General features: G+C 42.2%; 1 protein-coding gene across 1 annotated transcript in view; it reads right to left on the reverse strand.

The window, feature by feature from the left end:
- FBXL17 (F-box and leucine rich repeat protein 17) overlaps positions 1–2,162 on the reverse strand; it is a 475,771-nt gene extending 473,609 nt beyond the window's left edge. Inside the window, exon 1 of the mRNA XM_029219153.1 lies at positions 758–2,162. Coding sequence (XP_029074986.1) covers positions 758–1,747 — 990 coding nt within the window. The 5' untranslated portion in view covers positions 1,748–2,162. The remainder of the gene's footprint in view (positions 1–757) is intronic.
- Positions 2,163–18,905: the final 16,743 nt, after the last annotated feature.

Genomic DNA, 18,905 nt, shown 5'->3' on the forward strand with positions numbered 1-18,905 from the left:
GGGTTAAAATGTAATACAGCACAGCATAAATAAAAGGGTTTTCAAGTCAGGCAGGCCTAAATTCCCCAGATCTGCCCCTTACTGTCTGTGTGTGACCTTGGGCAAGTCATTCAACCTCTTCAAGCCCCACTAGACTGTAAGCTCCGTAGGAGCAAAGACCACTTCTGCCTGACTTACTACTGTAGGCACATGGCACTGAAATATCAGTTTCTTCTTGTATAAAGTAAGGATGTTAACAATATTCCTCTCACAACGTTAACTGAAGGATTAAATGAGATATTATGTATATAAAGCTCTGGCACAGTGCCTGATCATGGTAAATGATCAATAAAATTAACTGTTTTTGACATCAACTAGCAGCTATCAAACCTGAAAATACTGTTTGAAGACTTTCAAACACTAATATACAAAGTCTTCACCCAGTCAGTGTAAACTGCTCAAGTGATAAAACAATATTTCACACAAAACTTACGAATAGTTTCTAAACCACTGGCCTGGGAATCTAATAATAGATGAACCCTGAATTATGCGCAACAGACCCAAGCTATTAAAAGACATTTAGTACACTCCAAGTTTTTCTACTTCAATAATATGCCATAGGCATCCTCCCCAGTGGCTTCCCAATCTCCCCTTCGGACGTCTCCGGCTGTCAGGGAACCCCCTCCTCCGTGCTTAGAGGGAGGAGAGAGAAAACCTCCGAGGCGGGGGCCGGGGTTGGGGGACAGCGCGCATCCCCGCGCCACTCGCCCGGACCCACCTTGAGCAGGATGGATGGCGGCAGCTGATTGATGTCTGGGGTTTCGGGGGATGGCTCCCTATGACAGTCGCACGGATTTTCGGGGGTCTCCTGACAGTCCGCGTCGCCGCATTCGTGGTGCTGCTGGGCGGGCGAGGGGGCGGTGCCCCCCGCTCGGACGGCGTTCCCACTGGCCTCTGTGGGGGCACCTTCCGAAGTGGGAGAGGAGCGCTGGGAGCAGAGAGGCTGCGGTGGCTGCTCTGGGCCCTGGCAGCAGCCGGCGTCGGGGGGCCGCGGCGGCGAGGCGCCTCCCCCCGCAGGTCCTCCTCCTCCTCCGCTGCCGCCGCCGCCGCCGCAGGCCCCCCCGCCACAGCGGGGCTGCTTACAGGGGGTGCAGGCGGGGACCCCGGCCCCCTTCCGCTTGCACACCATCTCGGGAGGCGTCGGGGGCTCGGCCGGCGGCGGCGGCCCCCGGAAGAGCTGCACGGCGGCAGGCGGCCCCAGGAAGCGCACGGGCCCCAGGCTGGCCAAGAAGAGGCTCCGGCCCTGCTGTTCCCAGGCGGCTGCCGCGGCCAGCCCCAGCTCTTTGCAGCAGGAGGCGGGCGACGAGGCCGAAGCAGCGGCAGCGGCGGCGGCGGCGGCCGAGGATAGCAGGAAGCGGCGGGCGGCGGCGGCGCAGTCCTCGGCGGCCAGAGCCGCGTAGCGCCGCGCCAGGTGCTGCGAGGAGGCGGCCGCGGCGTAGGCCCCGTCCCGCGGCGGCGGCGAGAGCGGCGGCTCCTCCTCTGGGCCGGCGGGGGCGGGCGCGCCGGGGCTGTGCACGATGAAGCAGAGCATGCAGGGCCCGCGGAAGAAGCAGTCCCGGCTCCGGGGCGCCGCCGGCTGGGGGGGCGCCTTGGCCGGGGTCCGGCGGGGCAGCCTGAGGAGAGGGCGGCGGCGGCGGCACCAGCTGCAACAGCGAGGCCTCTTCTGGCTTGGGCGGTTACGCGGCTCCTTCGAGAGAAGGTGGCCCATATAGAAGGCCCCGAGGAGGGGGACCGGGATAGAGAAGTAGGGAGGCCCGGACAGCCGGGCTCCCGGCAGCGAGGCAGGCCCCTCTCTGGCTGGGCCTCGGGCCCGCGGCGGGCGGCGGGGTCGCCCGCCTTGCGCACACACACGCACACACACGCACACACGGGCACACACGCGACGGTGGGGGGGTGGGCGTCAGCTGCGGGCCGGCCTGGCGCCGGATGGGGGCTACATGCTTTGCCCCGGGAAGCCGGGAGAACGATGGGCGCGAGCTTTGGGGACGCGACGGAGGGAGCGAGCCTGCCGGCTCAGTCAGTCAGTACGGCTGCAGGGGGAACGCGGGGTCCGGCTCGGACCATTTTAACTGCGGCTCTGCTGGCGGCGCGCGCGCCCGCGACACAGCTCGGAGCCGCAGGAGCGCGCGACCTGCTCGGGGAGGGGGCGGAGCCGCGGCAGCGGCGCGCTCGGGGCGGGGGCTCGGGCACCCGGGACGGGTGGGGACTGCTGGGAAGCGGGCCGGCGAGGGTGCGGGGCTCGCGGGGAGCTGCGCGCGCCCTTCCCTCCCATCGCCCAAGGTTTCGCGTAGCCCACGCCCCTTTTGTGGGGCGGGAGGAGACGCTTCCGAGCCAGCTGTGTGGCATCCGTTTGCACTGCCGCGCTGACGTCTCTAGGTATAAGTTAAAGGACTGCCATTGGCCGGGAGCCGCTCGGCTCTTTCTTTCACCCCCACCTGCCGACTCGGAGACCCGGGCCACGAAGAATAGGTAAACTCGATTCCGGCTGAAGGCCGACTTGGGTCCCCGGCGGCCCCTCGGGTGGAGTGGCAGATGCGCGGCCCTGGGCTGGTGAGGACTCTAGTTCTCACGTAAGGAGCTAACAGCAGGTAGTGCGGCACTGCAGTGCTTCTCCACTTGTTTGCATACTTGTTGCTTGTGACAGACTACTGACTTTCCATAACTTTATTTCAGAATGAAAGCATATATCAAATTATTTATACACACCAGAAAGATAAACAGTTTTTTCAACCCAGTTAGTCATCCAACATCCCAGGCTGCAAGCTATGGATGACTTTATCGTCTGCACCCTCCAAGTCCCATCTATCCATCCATCAGGTACAGTACTTTAAAAATGACTATGCAGTGCCTAAGATAAAAGGTTCTAGGCAGACTTGGGAGACCCAGATGAAAAAGAGGAAATAGTCTTGGCAGACAACCCTTTAGAAGATTTGCCTACAATGAGACCAGAGAAAGAACGCAATAACTAGGAGCAGTACCTGGTGTTGAGAGAAGGTTAGTTTTCACAAGGGAGAAATCGGGAGAGGCTTTTGCAAGGAAGTGGACATGCTGATGGGAATGAGCCAATATAAAGGAGGAAGTAGGGAAATGAGAAGAGCTAATACAACAAGGCCCCTGAGAAGATGGAGTGACGATTACCTTGGGAGGGATACCGTCTTCACTGTGACTGGAAGGAAGGAGGAAAAGATAGATCAAGGTTGAATACAGATAGGTGGACATTTTTGGCAAGAAAGTGAAAGAGTTCCTTTCAAATGGTCTCTACTTTAAGTGGAGCCTGGTTACATACTGAAGGGTGGAAGGTGGCCGATGTTTTTAAAAGCTACTAAGGGTAACTGAGAGAACTGACTGAGGAAGCAGTATTGCAATATTCAAGGCCTGTCAGCATAGAAACCTTTGTTTGAGCATGCCTGACTTTCCCACCACAGTGGCCAGCCTCACCCCACCACCCAACGTACCATCAAACCTTTGCTAATAGAGGCCTCTTTGTCAGGAATCACTTTTATTTTTGGTCTGCCAGCATTCAGGGATCTCCCTTTCTCAGCTTAAGAACAGTGAGATGGAATTCCAAGAAACCTAGAGGCAAAGATTCATCAAAGGGTTTAACATACATTTTATCAAGGCACTGCCCAAACTACATTTACCTGCGGGTATTATCCACACAGCTTTCATCCCTCTGACTTTAAAGGATTCTTTCAGGGTCCCAGAGCTTCACTGGTGAGGAAGGGAGGTTAGGAGTGACAGGGTTACCTGAGGCCTTATAACAAATCCTTTGCATCTCTTCCAGGCTACACTTTGAGCAAAAGGAGAGTGTGTTCTAAGCCTTTTTATTATTCTCTCTGTGTCAAAATTGTGGACCCATTAGCTTCATATAAATTAAACACACATTATGACCTAGCAATTCCACTTATAGGTATTTATCGAAGAAAAATAAAAGCTATACACACAAAAAGACTTGTGCAAAAATGTTCATAGCAGCTTTATTCATGATAATTAAAATCTACAAACAACCTAGATGTCCATCAGTAGAAGAATGGCTAAACTGGTATGCTCGTTCGATAGAACACTACTCAGCAATTAAAAGGAAGGGAGGGAGGGAAACAACATGAAGGAATCTCAAAAAATTTAGGCTGAATTAGACCCTGGAGTTGGAGGCCTAGAATTTTTACCTGATTTTAACAAGCTCCCCATGTGATTACTACACAAACAGCCTGGCACCATGCAGACCTATCAGAACTACACATAAAATCTAACTACAGCTTCTTGTTTTCAGAGGTGAGGCAAGTGACTCTGAGACTTTTGAAGTGGTTTCTGAAATATACAGCACTGGTTCTTCCAATTCCAGAGCCATTCAGCCACAAGCAGGTGGCTGCTGTACCACAGCATGTAGCAGAGGGTTTCGTATGTTTTAATAAGAATTAAGCTACTACTATTGCCACCAGAGCTATAATGAGTTTTAGAACTCATTACCCTAAGTGATAATACTGATAAGTATTCTAAATATTCAGGAGACAGAATTATGAGTAAGAGTAATAAATTGCAATTTAGAGATAATTATAGCACTGGATGGCCTTTTTAATGAGAAAAAGGAAAGCAGCCTGAACAACCAGGAGCTGGCCTGGAACTATTTGCTAGGCCTTGGTGTTACTGGCATTCTCAACTAGGTTTGAGTGTTCTGTTGTACAAAAACAATCTCACAAAACGTCAACATAGAACATGGCCACTCTGTGATCATAACAGACAAGAAAAAAATAAGATGTCGCTGTAATCATGTCTGAACACAACCAACACAAGAATACTCCAAACCACAAAAATGACCAAACATTCTGCCTAATATAAGTGATTACTGTTTCTTGACCAATTACAGCCTAAGCCTTGCTCCACTCTTCCTACCTTCTAGATAACAATTATTAAAATATCCAATCATAGAATAACCTCTGCTTCCTGACAGCATCCAATCCAGAGCAAAGCCTTAAACCTTCCTCAAAATCACCAAGCACAAGCCCAATCCTTTAAGTCTTTTACACCTTTTTATTGAGACTCTCCACAATTCCTCACATGTGCCATGTGCCTTTTTGTAACAAGTCAGTAAACTCAACTTGGTTCAACTATGGGTGTGCTCCTGTTGGTCTTTGGCTGGAGAGCATTAACATTTGTTATAATCAAATGTCACCACCCTGTCTAAAATTACTCCCTCTTTATGCTGTACACCTTAAATTTTATAGTGCTGTATGTCAATTGTATCTCAATTAAACAAATAAAATTACACCTTCCTTTACTTTTCCTCTTACAGTGCTTTTATTTTCTTTATATCTCATTAGCACGTGTCTGTTTTGTCATTTTTTTCACTTTTAGTCTCTAGTGGAAGAGTGTAAACTCCATGAGGACAGGGACTTAGCTCAGTTTTTAGGAAGATAATCTGGCAACTGTATAGAAAATGGACTAAAGTAGGAAGAGGCTCTTAGCAGGAAGACCAGTTAAGACTGTTTGAAAGATCAATGGATGGGCCTTAAAAGCATGAATTAAGGCCAGCATGGTGGAGATAATGAAGTAGGGGTGGGATTGAGAAAGATTTTTTATGTGGAGTTTTCAGGATTTAGTAACTTACTTATGAATTAGGTAGAGAGGAGGGGATGATGGATAGGGAAGAAATGAAGAACCCCAGAATAGCAACATGTATATTCATATGACTTATTTCAGTGTATAACATTGTGGTGAAATAATGGATTCTACAATATAAAATATTTAGATATTTGAATAAAATTCAAACCTGGAGTAGATATATATTATAACATAGATTCACACTGAAAGCCAGCACATAAATTTAAAATGTTGAAAACAGTTTAAAATAAAAGCCTTTTCTTTCTTCTTTGCTGATATAGAATATATGTACTCACTTTGAAATTCACATTTGCCTATAAAAACACACCCACATATAAAAAGCTTTCATGCTTACAGTTGGCTAATGATGGTTGTTATTAATGGCTAAAACATCCTAGGGCACCAGTGATGTAGGTAGAGATCAGTTAATGTGCCATTGGTCCCACTGATTGTGGTAGGTGCAATGGATGACCTAGAAGGACACTCTGGGGGCAGAAGACATTGTTTATGCATCTGGAAATCATGCAAAACCCCAAGTGTTCAATAAATTTAATCCATTATTGAATTGCGTTTTTGCTGCAATACTCAAAGCCAAAGATAGAGGTAACTTAGCAAGCTTTCAGAGAATTCCCTTAAGGAACTGATCTGTACTCTTTAATAGTTTGTTTCAGGCACAATATAAAAGTGCAACTGGTACCTCACTGGTTTTCCCTCAGTTCTTCCCATGACTGATTCGTGCTCATCTTCCAGGTCTCAGCCCAGGTACCACCTCCTGTCACAAAAGCTTTTCCCTGGTGTCATACCACCCTGTTCATTTCCTTTACAGCAGTTACCAGAGTCTGCAGCTGTGGTATTTTCTTTTAGTATTAGTTGACTATCACCAGAATTAAGGCCTACTTTGTTTACCCTTGAATCACCAGCACCTAAAGTCGCTAATCAGTTGCACTTTAAAGGGAAATTATTCTGGGTGGGCCTGATGTAGTCATGTGAAATCTTTAAAGACTGTCTGGAAGTCAGAATAAAGGAGATTCAAAGCAGCAGCAGTTGCTTTACCTTTGGCCTTAAAGAAGCAAACTCTCACGTTGAGGGAGGGCTGCACCTGGCTGATAGCCAGTGAGAAGGCTAGCCCTCCATCCTACAGAATTCTGAATTCTGCCAACAAATGCATAAGCATGAAAGGAGAGCCCGAACAACAAGGGAGCACAGCCCCACTGATGCCTTGATTCCAGCCCCACGGGAACCTGATCAGAGACTCCGGCTGAGCCCACGCCAGGATTTCTGACCTACAGAACTATGAAATAATAAAAAGGTGTTGTTTTAAATCACTCCATTTGTGGTACTTTGTTATTGTGGGAATAGAAAATGTATTCATCAAGCAGTCCTGTGAAACTAAGACTTCATGCAATTTAATGGGAGAAAGAGAAAGTGAAGTAATCAATTATCCATAACTCTCCGAAGATTAATTCAAGCTCATGAAAGGAAACAATTAACCAAGAATTAATACAACGAATTCATTGTTCTCCCACTTTTATATAAGTTAATGTGGTAATTGAGGCAAATGTAGGGGTTTATTTTACTTTTTTTTTTTTTTGCTTAAGATTCACATATTTATCTTTTCCTCTATTTAAACGAAATTAATACAACACAAAGATGTTCTACCATGTTTACATTCCGTCAATTCTGTGCCCAGCTATCTCCTATATTATAACTGGTATTTCCTTATTTTCAACTGGTAAAATAGGGCCTTTAGAAAGAATTAAGTTATGTGTGACTCCCTAACCAATTTAATGTTTTTCCCTCCTAAGTTTAATAACATTTTTGTTTCTTATTGTATAATTTTAGCATAGTTATATATGTGCTCACAATAAACAAAGAAAGGAGAGATAATAATATTTACTTTTAGTGACTCAGAAATGGCAAGCCACAATTCTAAATGTTGAAAATTTGTGGTATCAGTATAATAATCAATCAAATGTCTATACTCCAAATTTTTTTGCTCCACTCCCAAATCTGATCACAAGTATCAGGTTGCCCCTTCCTAACCTGTTCCCTTTATAATATGGGTTTTATCTCTTCTTCCAGAGATGAAACAGTCATAACCAGGATCCACAAACTACGGGGATTGAAAGAACCATTCAAGGTGTCATCCCTCCTGGGGCAGGTGGGAGACAGAGGAAGGGTGGCTGGAGTGGTGATGTGAAGTAACTCCCACCTCTCCTCTGATCCTCTTTCTGTTACGGCTGGCTTCATTAATCCCTGGATTATGGGATTTTTCTTGTTTTGTGTTGCCTCCTTAGCCAAGTGATAAGATGTTATTCTTTGTCGCCACTCAGGGAGTAGATACTTCTCTTTGGATATAGAAAGGGATGATAAAGTACTTTTTTCTGTTGCGGAGCACAGGCTCTGGATGCACAGGCTCCGCGGACATGGCTCACGGGCCCAGCCGCTCCGCGGCATGTGGGATCTTCCCGGACCGGGGCACGAACCCGTGTCCCCTGCATCGGCAGGTGGACTCTCAACCACTGCGCCACCAGGGAAGCTCTGATGCATACTTTTTAAAATCAAATAATGCCACCCCCAAATTGAGCAAAATGTCAAAATTTTTAAATGAAGACAGGACCAGTAATACTGTTTTTCCTTTTTCCCTTTTGCCTCGGGCTCCAGTATGGCTTGGCAAGACTTTGCTACATTTTACTGCACCCTGATCCTGGCCCTGTTGCAAAGCTAAAAATATTTACTACTGGGCTTTTATAGAAAATTTGTGAGCAAGAGTGTTAACCAACCATACAAGCTTCCTTGAGTTTGCTATTCAAACTTAAGCACTAAGCATTGAGGCCACAAATAAATTTCTGACTGGGAAATTTCATAAGGAATCTTGGACTGGAATCTTAAAAGCTACTATTATTTGTTATCCTGAGGCTAAGAAATCAAGTTCCCAAACCTCTCTCCACCAGATTTCTTCTGCAGTACCTATAAATTTGATGACTTCCACTCTTTTAGAGGTCCTCAAAATAGGCTGTTTCCTGGCTTGCCAGAAAATGACATTTTCTTATCATTTGTAGGCGTGGGACCCTGAAAGTCAATTTTCCTAGGTGGACTTAACAGGTATTGGTCCTATATGTAAAATCAACCTTCTTTATCCATAAAAGTGACCTGTCATACCTGATTAAAAGGGCATCATTCTCAAATCATAAATTCCAAGTAATTTGTCCAATTGTATCCTGATATAAAGGCAGATAGAGTCTTATTGAATGTATGCAAATAACTACATTATCATGAAAAGCAACAAGACTTAGTAAAAGTTTCTGAATTTGGGAGAGCCAGTAAGAATCAAATACCATGTAAAAATGTTTAATTTAGCTCACAAAAGCAGTCTACTAAGTTGTGTGGGTTATAGATTGCTTAAGGAGAAAGAGAAAGGGCTTCTTCATATATCCAAAAAATGAAACGGTAACACAGCATCAACAATATTCCAAACAAGGGGGTTCCTGAACAATATTCCAAAAAAGTAGCCATAGTAATGTTTCCCCCTTCACTCCATTTGGTCCTCTATAATTAATTTTTGCTTTGCTGGATCTTGGACAGCAGTCTGCTCTCTGGACTAAAAAGAGTTCTGGAAATTCTGACTCAGTTCGTTGGTAAGGTCTGAAAGTTATCTAAGTGATATCAACTCAGAAGCCTGGGCAAGAGTCTGTTTTTTGAAATGCCAGTATTTTGAAGTACTTGTTATGGTCCTTTCCCACTAGTCTCTAAGACTGTCCTTATTTATTGAAGACACAGACTCTGGGCTGTAACTTATAACAGAGTCCTCAGGCAAGCATCAGATTACAAGAGATAGATAGATGATAGATAGATAGATAAATAGATGGATAGATAGATGGATGGATAGATAGGTAGATAGATGGTTAGATAGATAGGTAGATAGGAAGATAGATAGAGATAGATTACAAAGACTCAATGGCTGTGGTTCATTTATAACTGTGGCTAATAATAACAGAATGAAAGAAAGTAAAATTCTCTATTGGGATACAATGCATACTATTTCAAATTTTGGTCTGATTTCTCCTGAGAGTAAAATCCTATTATAGATAGCAAGGGCACTGGCAAACTTCTAGGGACATTCAATAAAGAATACAAACTCTGAAAGTTATCTCAATATTTGTCTATACAAACCTATTCTAGAGAAGAGTGAACATCTCTCCTGATATGACAACTCTTCCCATCCAAGCCTCACAATAGGAACATCTCAAACAAAACTAATTATTTTTAGCAGCTCTCTTTTTATAAGGTGAGAAACCAATCTTTGTGGTTTTCCCAGGAAACTTTTGCAAATCCAAAGACACTTTTAGGTGTAAAAGACATCCTGAAATTTTTATTTTAGTTTTCCTAAATTTAGGGTTCTCATTTGGGGAAGGCAATTTCCAAAGAATTGGCAGAGGATATGTGGACACTTCATTAAGGTAGAATCATGGGTTACTGAGCAACAATACTTGGTTACTTATTTAATCAAAATGACAATAAAAGATTTTAAAAGTAAATATATAAGGTAACATGAATGTAAAGAACCTTAGTTCTTTCACAAGTAAGAAGACTTTGTTCTTTTTTTTTCTTAAATAAACAAAATTATTCTGATAAGCCACAGAATCTCTGCTATGTAGGCAGATAATCCAAAAGGTAAAGAATGAGCTTTCATATTACAATTGAAGGTTATTAATCAGTGAACCAAGGAAGTAAGCCATTAAAACACAATAATCTTTGCTAAAATTTAACATATCTTATAGCCTCTTTACAAGCTCAGGTATTATAAAACCAAAGAAAATAAAATTCACTTTCCAAGTTTTCCCCATTACACTATTTTATATTCTGGAATAAACTGACCCTTTTCTTAAAGACTGTATTAATCCATTTGGGTTTGATGGGAGAAATTTTCACATATTCGGGTATGGAGAAGTCATTCTGGCTCATGTGAGATTTGGCTTGAACTTTATGCTAACTCAGCCTGTTTTATGGCCTATATCTGCTTTAACCATTGAAGAAAAGAATGCAATTAAAAATCAAAATGGAGTTATTGTGGTTCAGGCATTCAAAATGGAGCCAGGTGGCCATTGTGAGTGTGGTTTCAGACACATTCCTGCATCACTGAGAACTTGAATTTTCTGAACTGCATCAGTCTCAAGGACAGCATCAGCCATTCTCAAAACAATATGCTAGCAGCTGCCAGATGCAATCTTACAGTCTCAATGTCTCCCCTTGTAACTAGGCAACCATTTTGGATACTTGCTTAACAAGCACCCTAACTTCCTGTCAGCTCCAATCCTAACGCTTGACAAACAACTTATGTAATTCTGTGGGTTTTGTCTTTATAAGCCTCCCCTGTTTTGTAGTCCAGAGGAACACAGTGCAAAACTCCTTGAATCTGTCTCTCAGGCTACAGTCCTCAGTTTGGCTCAAATAAAACTCTTTTCTATTCCTATTATGGACTGGTTTATTGATTATTTCTGTCTACAGGCTGCTATAACAAAATACCATATACTGGGCAGCTTAAAATATAAACATTTATTTCTCACAAATCTGCAGGCTAAGAAGTCCAAGATCAAGGTCCTGCCAGAATCAATGTCTGGTGAGAGCCCCGCTTCTTGGTTCATAGATGGCTGAGTCTCATTGTGTCCTCTCATGACTGGAAGCTGGCAAGAGCGCTCTCTAGAGTCTATTTTGTAAGAACGCTAGTCTCACTCATGAAGGCTCTTCCCTCCTGACCTAAGTACCTCCAAAAACTCCACCTCATAATACCAACATATTGGGGATTAGGGTCAACATATGAATTTTCAGGGGGACACAAACATTCAGTCTATAGCAAGGACAGAGCCCTAAAGCTCTTTCAGGGGATGCATGAAGTAAAAACTATTCTCATAGTAATATTAAAATGCTATTTGCCTTTTTCATTTTCATTTTCTCACAAGGGTACAGTACAGAAGCTATGGGATGTGTAATATTACAACAGATTACATGCAGAAGTAGATATGAGAATCCAGCTTTTTTCTGGTAAGCCAGACATTTAAGAGATTTCCAAAAACATAAACAATGCTATTACCATATTTTTTTTGGTTTTAGAAAATATATTGTTCATAAAAATATGTTATTATTTTAATATGCAATGGATTCCTTTGATATTGCTGCTTTCCAATGATCAAAAAATAAATTTTTTTGTTTGTTTGTTTTGCGGTACTCGGGCTTCTCACTGTTGTGGCCTCTCCCGTTGCGGAGCACAGGCTCTGGACGCGCAGGCTCAGCGGCCATGGCTCACGGGCCCAGCCGCTCCGCGGCATGTGGGATCTTCCCGGACCGGGGCACGAACCCGTGTCCCCTGCATCGGCAGGCGGACTCTCAACCACTGCACCACCAGGGAAGCCCAAAAATAAATATTTTTTATATTTCTCATACAAACAAAAGCTCTTTGGAGTCCTCAATAATTTTTAAATGTAAAGGAGCCCAGAGAATAAAAAAAATATTTTATTTTAAAGGAAAAAACCCTACTCTTTTTTTTTGAAAAAAAAATGCACAATTTTATTTCTCTGTCATTCTTGCTCCTATTATGGTCTCAACTACCCCTAATAATTATAACTTTTAACAAAGTTATTGGGGGGGTGGGATGAATTGGGTGATTGGGATCAACATATATACACTACTGTGTATAAAATAGGTAACTAATGAGAACTTACTGTATAGCACAGGGAACTCTACTCAGTGCTCTGTGGTAACTTAAATGGGAAGGAAATCCAAAAAAGAGGGGATATATGTATATATATAGCTGATTCACTTTATTGTACAGCAGAAACTAACACAACATTGTAAAGCAACTATACTCCAATAAAAAATAATTTTAAAATTAAAAACAATAAAATAGCTTGGAAAAAAATCAAAATCAAAAAAAAAAAAAGAGAAAAACAACCAAAGTAATTACCTGCTGTTTCACAGAGAAAAATGATGGCATGGGGGTGAAGGAATTAAAATTTCTTTAAGCTTAAAACACCTGAACAATCGGCTGCCACAGAAAGAAACCTTATCTAAACTTAAGCAGATGCTCCTGAAAATACAACTGCCATCGACCCTTTTGTGAGAGAGTTTCCTGTTTGGAAGGAGACTGACCCTTAGCACCAGGAAGTGCAAATTCGGCTGCTCATTAGCATCATGACGTCCAATAGAACCTTCCATACTTTCCAGTGAAGCCCTAAACATGCCTCTTTTTTGTTAAGTTGGTATATAAACTTTTACCTCTGGCTAGTCAGTGAGTTACTCATTACTTAGTGACTTCTGTGAGCATGGGTGTAAATAAACCATGTCTTTTCTTCTGCTTGTCAGTTAATTCACAAACCCACAATGAATTGAACCTAAGTGAATAAAGGAAAAGTTTTCTTCCCAACAGGGATGGATTATTGAATCGGATGTCATACACAAGCACTTGCAAACTAGCCTGTGAACACATTTTATACAACTTTCTACAGCAATGCACATCTCTTTTACACCTCTTAAGATGGCAAAAGTGAGCACATTCATTAACATGACTGAAAGATATAGCCTTTCTGTAGCATATAAAATAAAATGAAAAGTTGATAAATCTCAAACTTTGTTTCATAATCAGTGGTTCAGTATTCTAATTTACCCAGAAATTATCCTGATATTCAATGATTATCTATTAATTCATTTAATTTAATAACAATCCAAGGTTTTAAATTAACTACAGATCCTGAAAATTATCTTAAAGCTGACATACTTAAAGCTGACATAACAAAACATAACTGCTGTTGAAATTAAAAGTTTGTTGGAATACCAAGACATGGAAGCAACCTAAGTGCCTTATCAACAGATGATTATATTAAGATGTGGTATGTGTGTGTATATATATATATATATAGTACTCAACCATAAAAAAAGAATAAAAAACTGCCATTTGCCGCAACATGGATGGACCTAGAGAATATTATGCTTAGTGAAATGTCAGGCAGGGAAAGACAAATATTATATGATGTCACTTATTTGTGGAATCTAAAAAATAATACACTAGTGGGAAGCAGCCGCATAGCACAGGGAGATCAGCTCCGTGCTTTGTGACCACCTGGAGGGGTGGATAGGGAGGGTGGGAGGGAGGGAGACACAAGAGGGAGGGGATATGGGGATATATGTATATGTATCGCTGATTCACTTTGTTATAAAGCAGAAACTAACACACCATTGTAAAGCAATTATACTCCAGTAAAGATGTTAAAAAAATAAAAAAAAAAATAATAATACAAATGAATATATGTACAAAACAGAAACAGATTCACAGATATAGAAAACAAACTTGTGGTTACCAAGGGGAGAAGAATGTGAGGAGGGACAAATTAAGGGTATGGGATTAACAGATACACACTACTACATACAAAATAGATAAGCAGCAAGGATATACTCTATAGCACAGGAATTATACCCATTATCTTGTAATAACCTATAATGGAATATAATCTACAAAATACTGAATCACTATGCTGTACACCTAAAACTAACACAATATTGTAAACCTACTATGCTTCAATAAAATAAATAAAATAAAAGCAACTATCAAAAAAATTTTGTCAGAATAATGACTCAAACTAATCGAAAAAAATTTACATTTTCCACAGTCCTAAATGTTATGTAAGAGTAATGTCAATTTATTTGATCAATAAACCTATAGCTTAGGAAAAACAAATCCAAGCAAAATAAAAGGTATGTGAAGGGGTCCAGAATATGTCACTGTGGCACAAAAGTTATTTTGAACAGAAGGCATTTGAGTTCCTGAAATCCCTTATCTGCCTAAAGGCAGAGCCTTCCAAAGAACTCAAAAGAATTTAGTTGTTATAACTCCCCTCCCTGGGAGCAACCAGGGAAGACTGACCCATCACCAGAAATGAGAAGACTCTACACCCCACCTAAACAGACAGGGGGACAAAACTCTGTCTCCTTTCTATGGCCCATTTATCTATCCAAAAAATCATTTGTTTTCCCATAAATGCCCTTCTGTTTTTGCTCCTTTCCCTATTAAGATGGTATATAAGTTTCAAATTCTAATCGCCCCTTTGAGTCACATTTTTCTGTGAAATTCTCAGTTATATATACTTAGGTACATGCATAAAAATCTGTCTTTTCTTGGGGCTTCCCTGGTGGTGAGGTGGCTAAGAATTCGGCTGCCAATGCAGGGGACACGGGTTCAAGCCCTGGTCCAGGAAGATCTCACATGCTGTGGAGCAACTAAGCCCGTGCGCCACAACTACTGAGCCCGTGTGCCACAACCACTGAAACCCACGTGTCTAGAGCCCATGCTCTGCAACAAGAGAAGCCACTGCAATGAAGAGTAGCTCCGCCTCCCCTCACCGCAACTAGAGAAAGCCTGCTCTGGAGACCCAACGCGGCCAAAAATAAATAAATAAATAAAATCTATCTTTTCTCTTGCTAATCTGTCTTTTGTCAATTTAATTTGAAGGCACCCAAATCCTGAACCTAACAATGTAGAGGAAAAGTTTTTACTCCATGACATACATTTATATTATACTTAACACGGATAAATCAAAGGGAAGACAGAGTTCTCTTTTTTTTGAACGAAAATTATTCAACTATTCTCATTTATCTAAGATTCACATAAATTATGTAAATTTGAATTATTAAAATGTTTTATTTAGCTCATTCTGTAGGAAAGATTTATTTTTAAGTGCAACACTTCTAAAGTATTAGATATTTGATTTCCTTATTTTCTGGAAACCTAGAAATATACAATTTATGTAAATTCTTAGCTGTCTATAAACCAATCAGAACAGAGTTGTTTAAGAAACTTTATTAATTAGTATATTAATATTCTCCAAAGATAGGAGAACCTTTTACAGTTACAAACCAAGAGGTAAAGGCCTTTCTGAATTATAAACACATATATATAGACACATTGAATACTTATAACTCCAGTTCTACAGCTTCAGCCATAGGTCAAGACTAAACAAAGAAACAGAAAAACTCAGTGATCTATATGAGTTTGTGCCAATGGGAGGAAAAGTCAACAAAATTAAAGTCCTGATATTGCTTGGTATTCGCCCCAGCTGAGGTACTGGGGCTCCCTCTGAGGTGTACTTCTCCAAGGTGCATATTCCCTGGCTCTGTCAGGTGAAGCCACTGGGCATCTTGGAGGATGGTGTTTTAAATTGTTAAAATTTAAATTTTTAAAAAAGGAAAATCATAGCTGTCAATCAAATGTAAAATGAATGTATGTCAAAGTTTTTTTAAAAACGCGGTATTTAACGGGGGAACCAGGAAGGTTAAAAATGAGGTCAGAGGAGAAGTCAAAGAGCAGCAGAAGTTACAGGCAATCAGATAGGCTGAAATGAATTCAGTTACAGTTACCAAACTGGTCAATATTGCCAGGACAATAATCAATTACATCCCCACTAACAAAAATGTATTTGTGTTTCTATGGACAAGAATTATTTGTATTTGTGGGAGACGAAAAAATTTTCCTTGACACTCTTAGAGTCCTTGGATGGGTCTGAAAATTAAACCAACAAAGACAGATGAACAGGAGAGAAGCATATGAGTTTATTTAAGTTTTACCAGACATGAGAGCCTTCATAAGGAAATGAAGACCTAAAGAAATGGTTAAACCTGATTGTTTTTATGCTAGGTCTGATAAAGAGTGGACAGTCATGGAGAAAGACGGTAAGACAAAGGGTATGAGGTAAGTGTAGTAAACTGGAGAAATTTCACAAGACCTGCTTGGATTCTTTTTGGTGTTCTTTCATCTTGGAGATAAGGATGACCCTTTCTTCTGAGTATCGGAAGGGCACCTCCCACATGAGGGTCTTATGACTGCTTCAGGGGAGAAGGGCAGGGAGGTGGGGTGGGGAAGGGAAAGTCAGAGATACCTTCTTGCTTCTGTTGTTTTCTCAAACTCCCGCAGCTTCAAATATTCAATATTCCAAAGTGCCATATTTTAGGACAGTGTGTCCTGAACCCCACCATATTACTCTCTGTTTCCTGCAGCTAACAGTGATAAGATAGCTCTGAGACAATCCCTGTGGATAACCAGGGAGCTTGGGCTGGATAACACCTAACCTTCCATAGAACACCCAGTAATCTTTTTTCCCACTTTTCAAAGGCTTCCACAATTTTTCCTGACACAATTTTCTCCCACCTCTCAGCATGTCCCTTCCCCCCATCCTCACAAAGGCAGCCTAGTGAGACCTGCCCTTTCCCTTCTCTATCTTTCCCCTCCCTCATCACAAGTCCATTCACCTTTGGCTCCATCTACTTCATCTCCATTAACTTTGAGAAAAAACACTAATTTACAATAATTTATAATAAGAAGCTCTCAGCCCTTTACACCTTATCTGCCCAAAGGTGTGGGTATGCTAACAGTAACAAGAGTAAAGATGCTTCTTGTCCTAAATGAGATCTCTAATTGAAGGTATTTTTAATGGATATCAAAGTAAAGTAAAAATTCTTTAGACAATATACAGAGAACAAGTTTTTGATGCGGGGCAAACACTTAGGCAGCCCAACCCCTGGCTGTTCTCATTTTTTTTTTTTTAAAGGGAACTTTTAAAAATTATTTTTATTTATTTATTTTTGGCTGTGTTGCATCTTCGTTGCTGCGCGGGCTTTCTCTAGTTGTGGCGAGCAGGAGCTACTCTTCGTTGCGGTGCACAGGCTTCTCATTGTTGTGGCTTCCCGTTGCAGAGCATAGGCCCTAGGTGCGTGGGCTTCAGTAGTTGTCGTTCATGGGCTCAGTAGTTGTGGCTCGTGGGCTCTAGAGTGCAGGCTCAGTAGTTGTGGTGCATGGGTTTTGCTGCTCCACAGCATGTGGGATCTTCCCGGACCAGGGATTGAACCCGTGTTCCCCGCATTGGCAGGCAGATTCTTAACTACTGCGCCACCAGGGAAGTCCCCTGGCTGTTCGTGATCTGCAGAATTTCTGACTTCATAGACAAGCTCATAGCAAAGGTCCTATGAGCTCCAGTGGTCAGGGAAGTGAAGTGGGGGTGTGGTCAGCAACAGCCTGGATATGCAGGTGGGTCTTGTATAAGTGGCATGTTTAAAAATCTGTAACTGTCTGTTTTTTGAAGGGGACAGTAATCATTGGGTAAATGACTACGTTCTGGTCATTTAAAATCATTTTGTTTATGTAAGTCAGCCTGTGGTGACAAAATCTTGTGAGTAATATGTTTTCCACGTTGCAAAAAGTGGGAGAATTGTTATGAAGTCTTTTATTTACCTAAAAGTAGATACTTCAGTGCAGTGATTTAGATCATTTAAATTTGGTAATGTTTCCTATTTTTATTAAGGAGAGTTGAAATAGTTAAAGCTCTAATGTTACAGTCTTTAATATTATTTTTATTTTCACATTTCTTCCATCTCATGTAATTTTTAACATTGTGGAATTTATTGAAACTTACTACACATGTCAATTTTTTTTTTTTTTTTTTTGCGGTACGCAGGCCTCTCACTGTTGTGGCCTCTCCCGTTGCGGAGCACAGGCTCCGGACGCGCAGGCTCAGCGGCCATGGCTCACGGGCCCAGCCGCTCCGCGGCACGTGGGATCTTCCCGGACCGGGGCACGAACGTGTCCCCTGCATCGGCAGGCGGACTCTCAACCACTGCGCCACCAGGGAAGCCCCACATGTCTATTTTAAGTTACTGAAATATTTTCTCCCGCAAATAATGATGACAAAGATTCTTTGCCTGACCAAACTTTAGTCAGGCTCCTGAACCTTTTCCAAGGTCCATCCATGAACTCCCCTGTAAAAATCTAATTTTAGCAAGAACCCTGCTAAGTCATTTTAACCAGAGCCCTTCACCCTAGATATCCGATCACCCTGGATATCTGATCACCCTGGATATCTGATCAGGTCGCTCACCCCACCATCCCCCAGGTGATGTCTGTTTACTCTGACCTGTCTTCAGCGAGAATCCTGTTAGGTCAGTTTTTTGCCAGAATCTTCCTGATCCCTGATGTTTTCTCTTAGTAATTTGCCATCCACTGACCCCTCACCCTGCTCCTTGGCTATAAATTTCCCACTTGCCCATGATGTATTCAGATTTGAGCCCATTCTCTCTCTCCCACTGTAAAATCCCACTGCAGTGGTCCCTATACCTAACACAATGGTACTAAATAAAGTTGCCTAACTATCTTTAACAAGCGTCAGTAAAAATTTTTTAACAATGGCTTAGAGAAAAACTCTGTGAGGAAAATTATGTAATTGATTTTGTTA

This window comes from Monodon monoceros, unplaced genomic scaffold (genome assembly GCF_005190385.1).
Source record: "Monodon monoceros isolate NGI ecotype Baffin Bay Population unplaced genomic scaffold, NGI_Narwhal_1 Super_Scaffold_12, whole genome shotgun sequence".
Lineage (NCBI taxonomy): Eukaryota > Metazoa > Chordata > Mammalia > Artiodactyla > Monodontidae > Monodon > Monodon monoceros.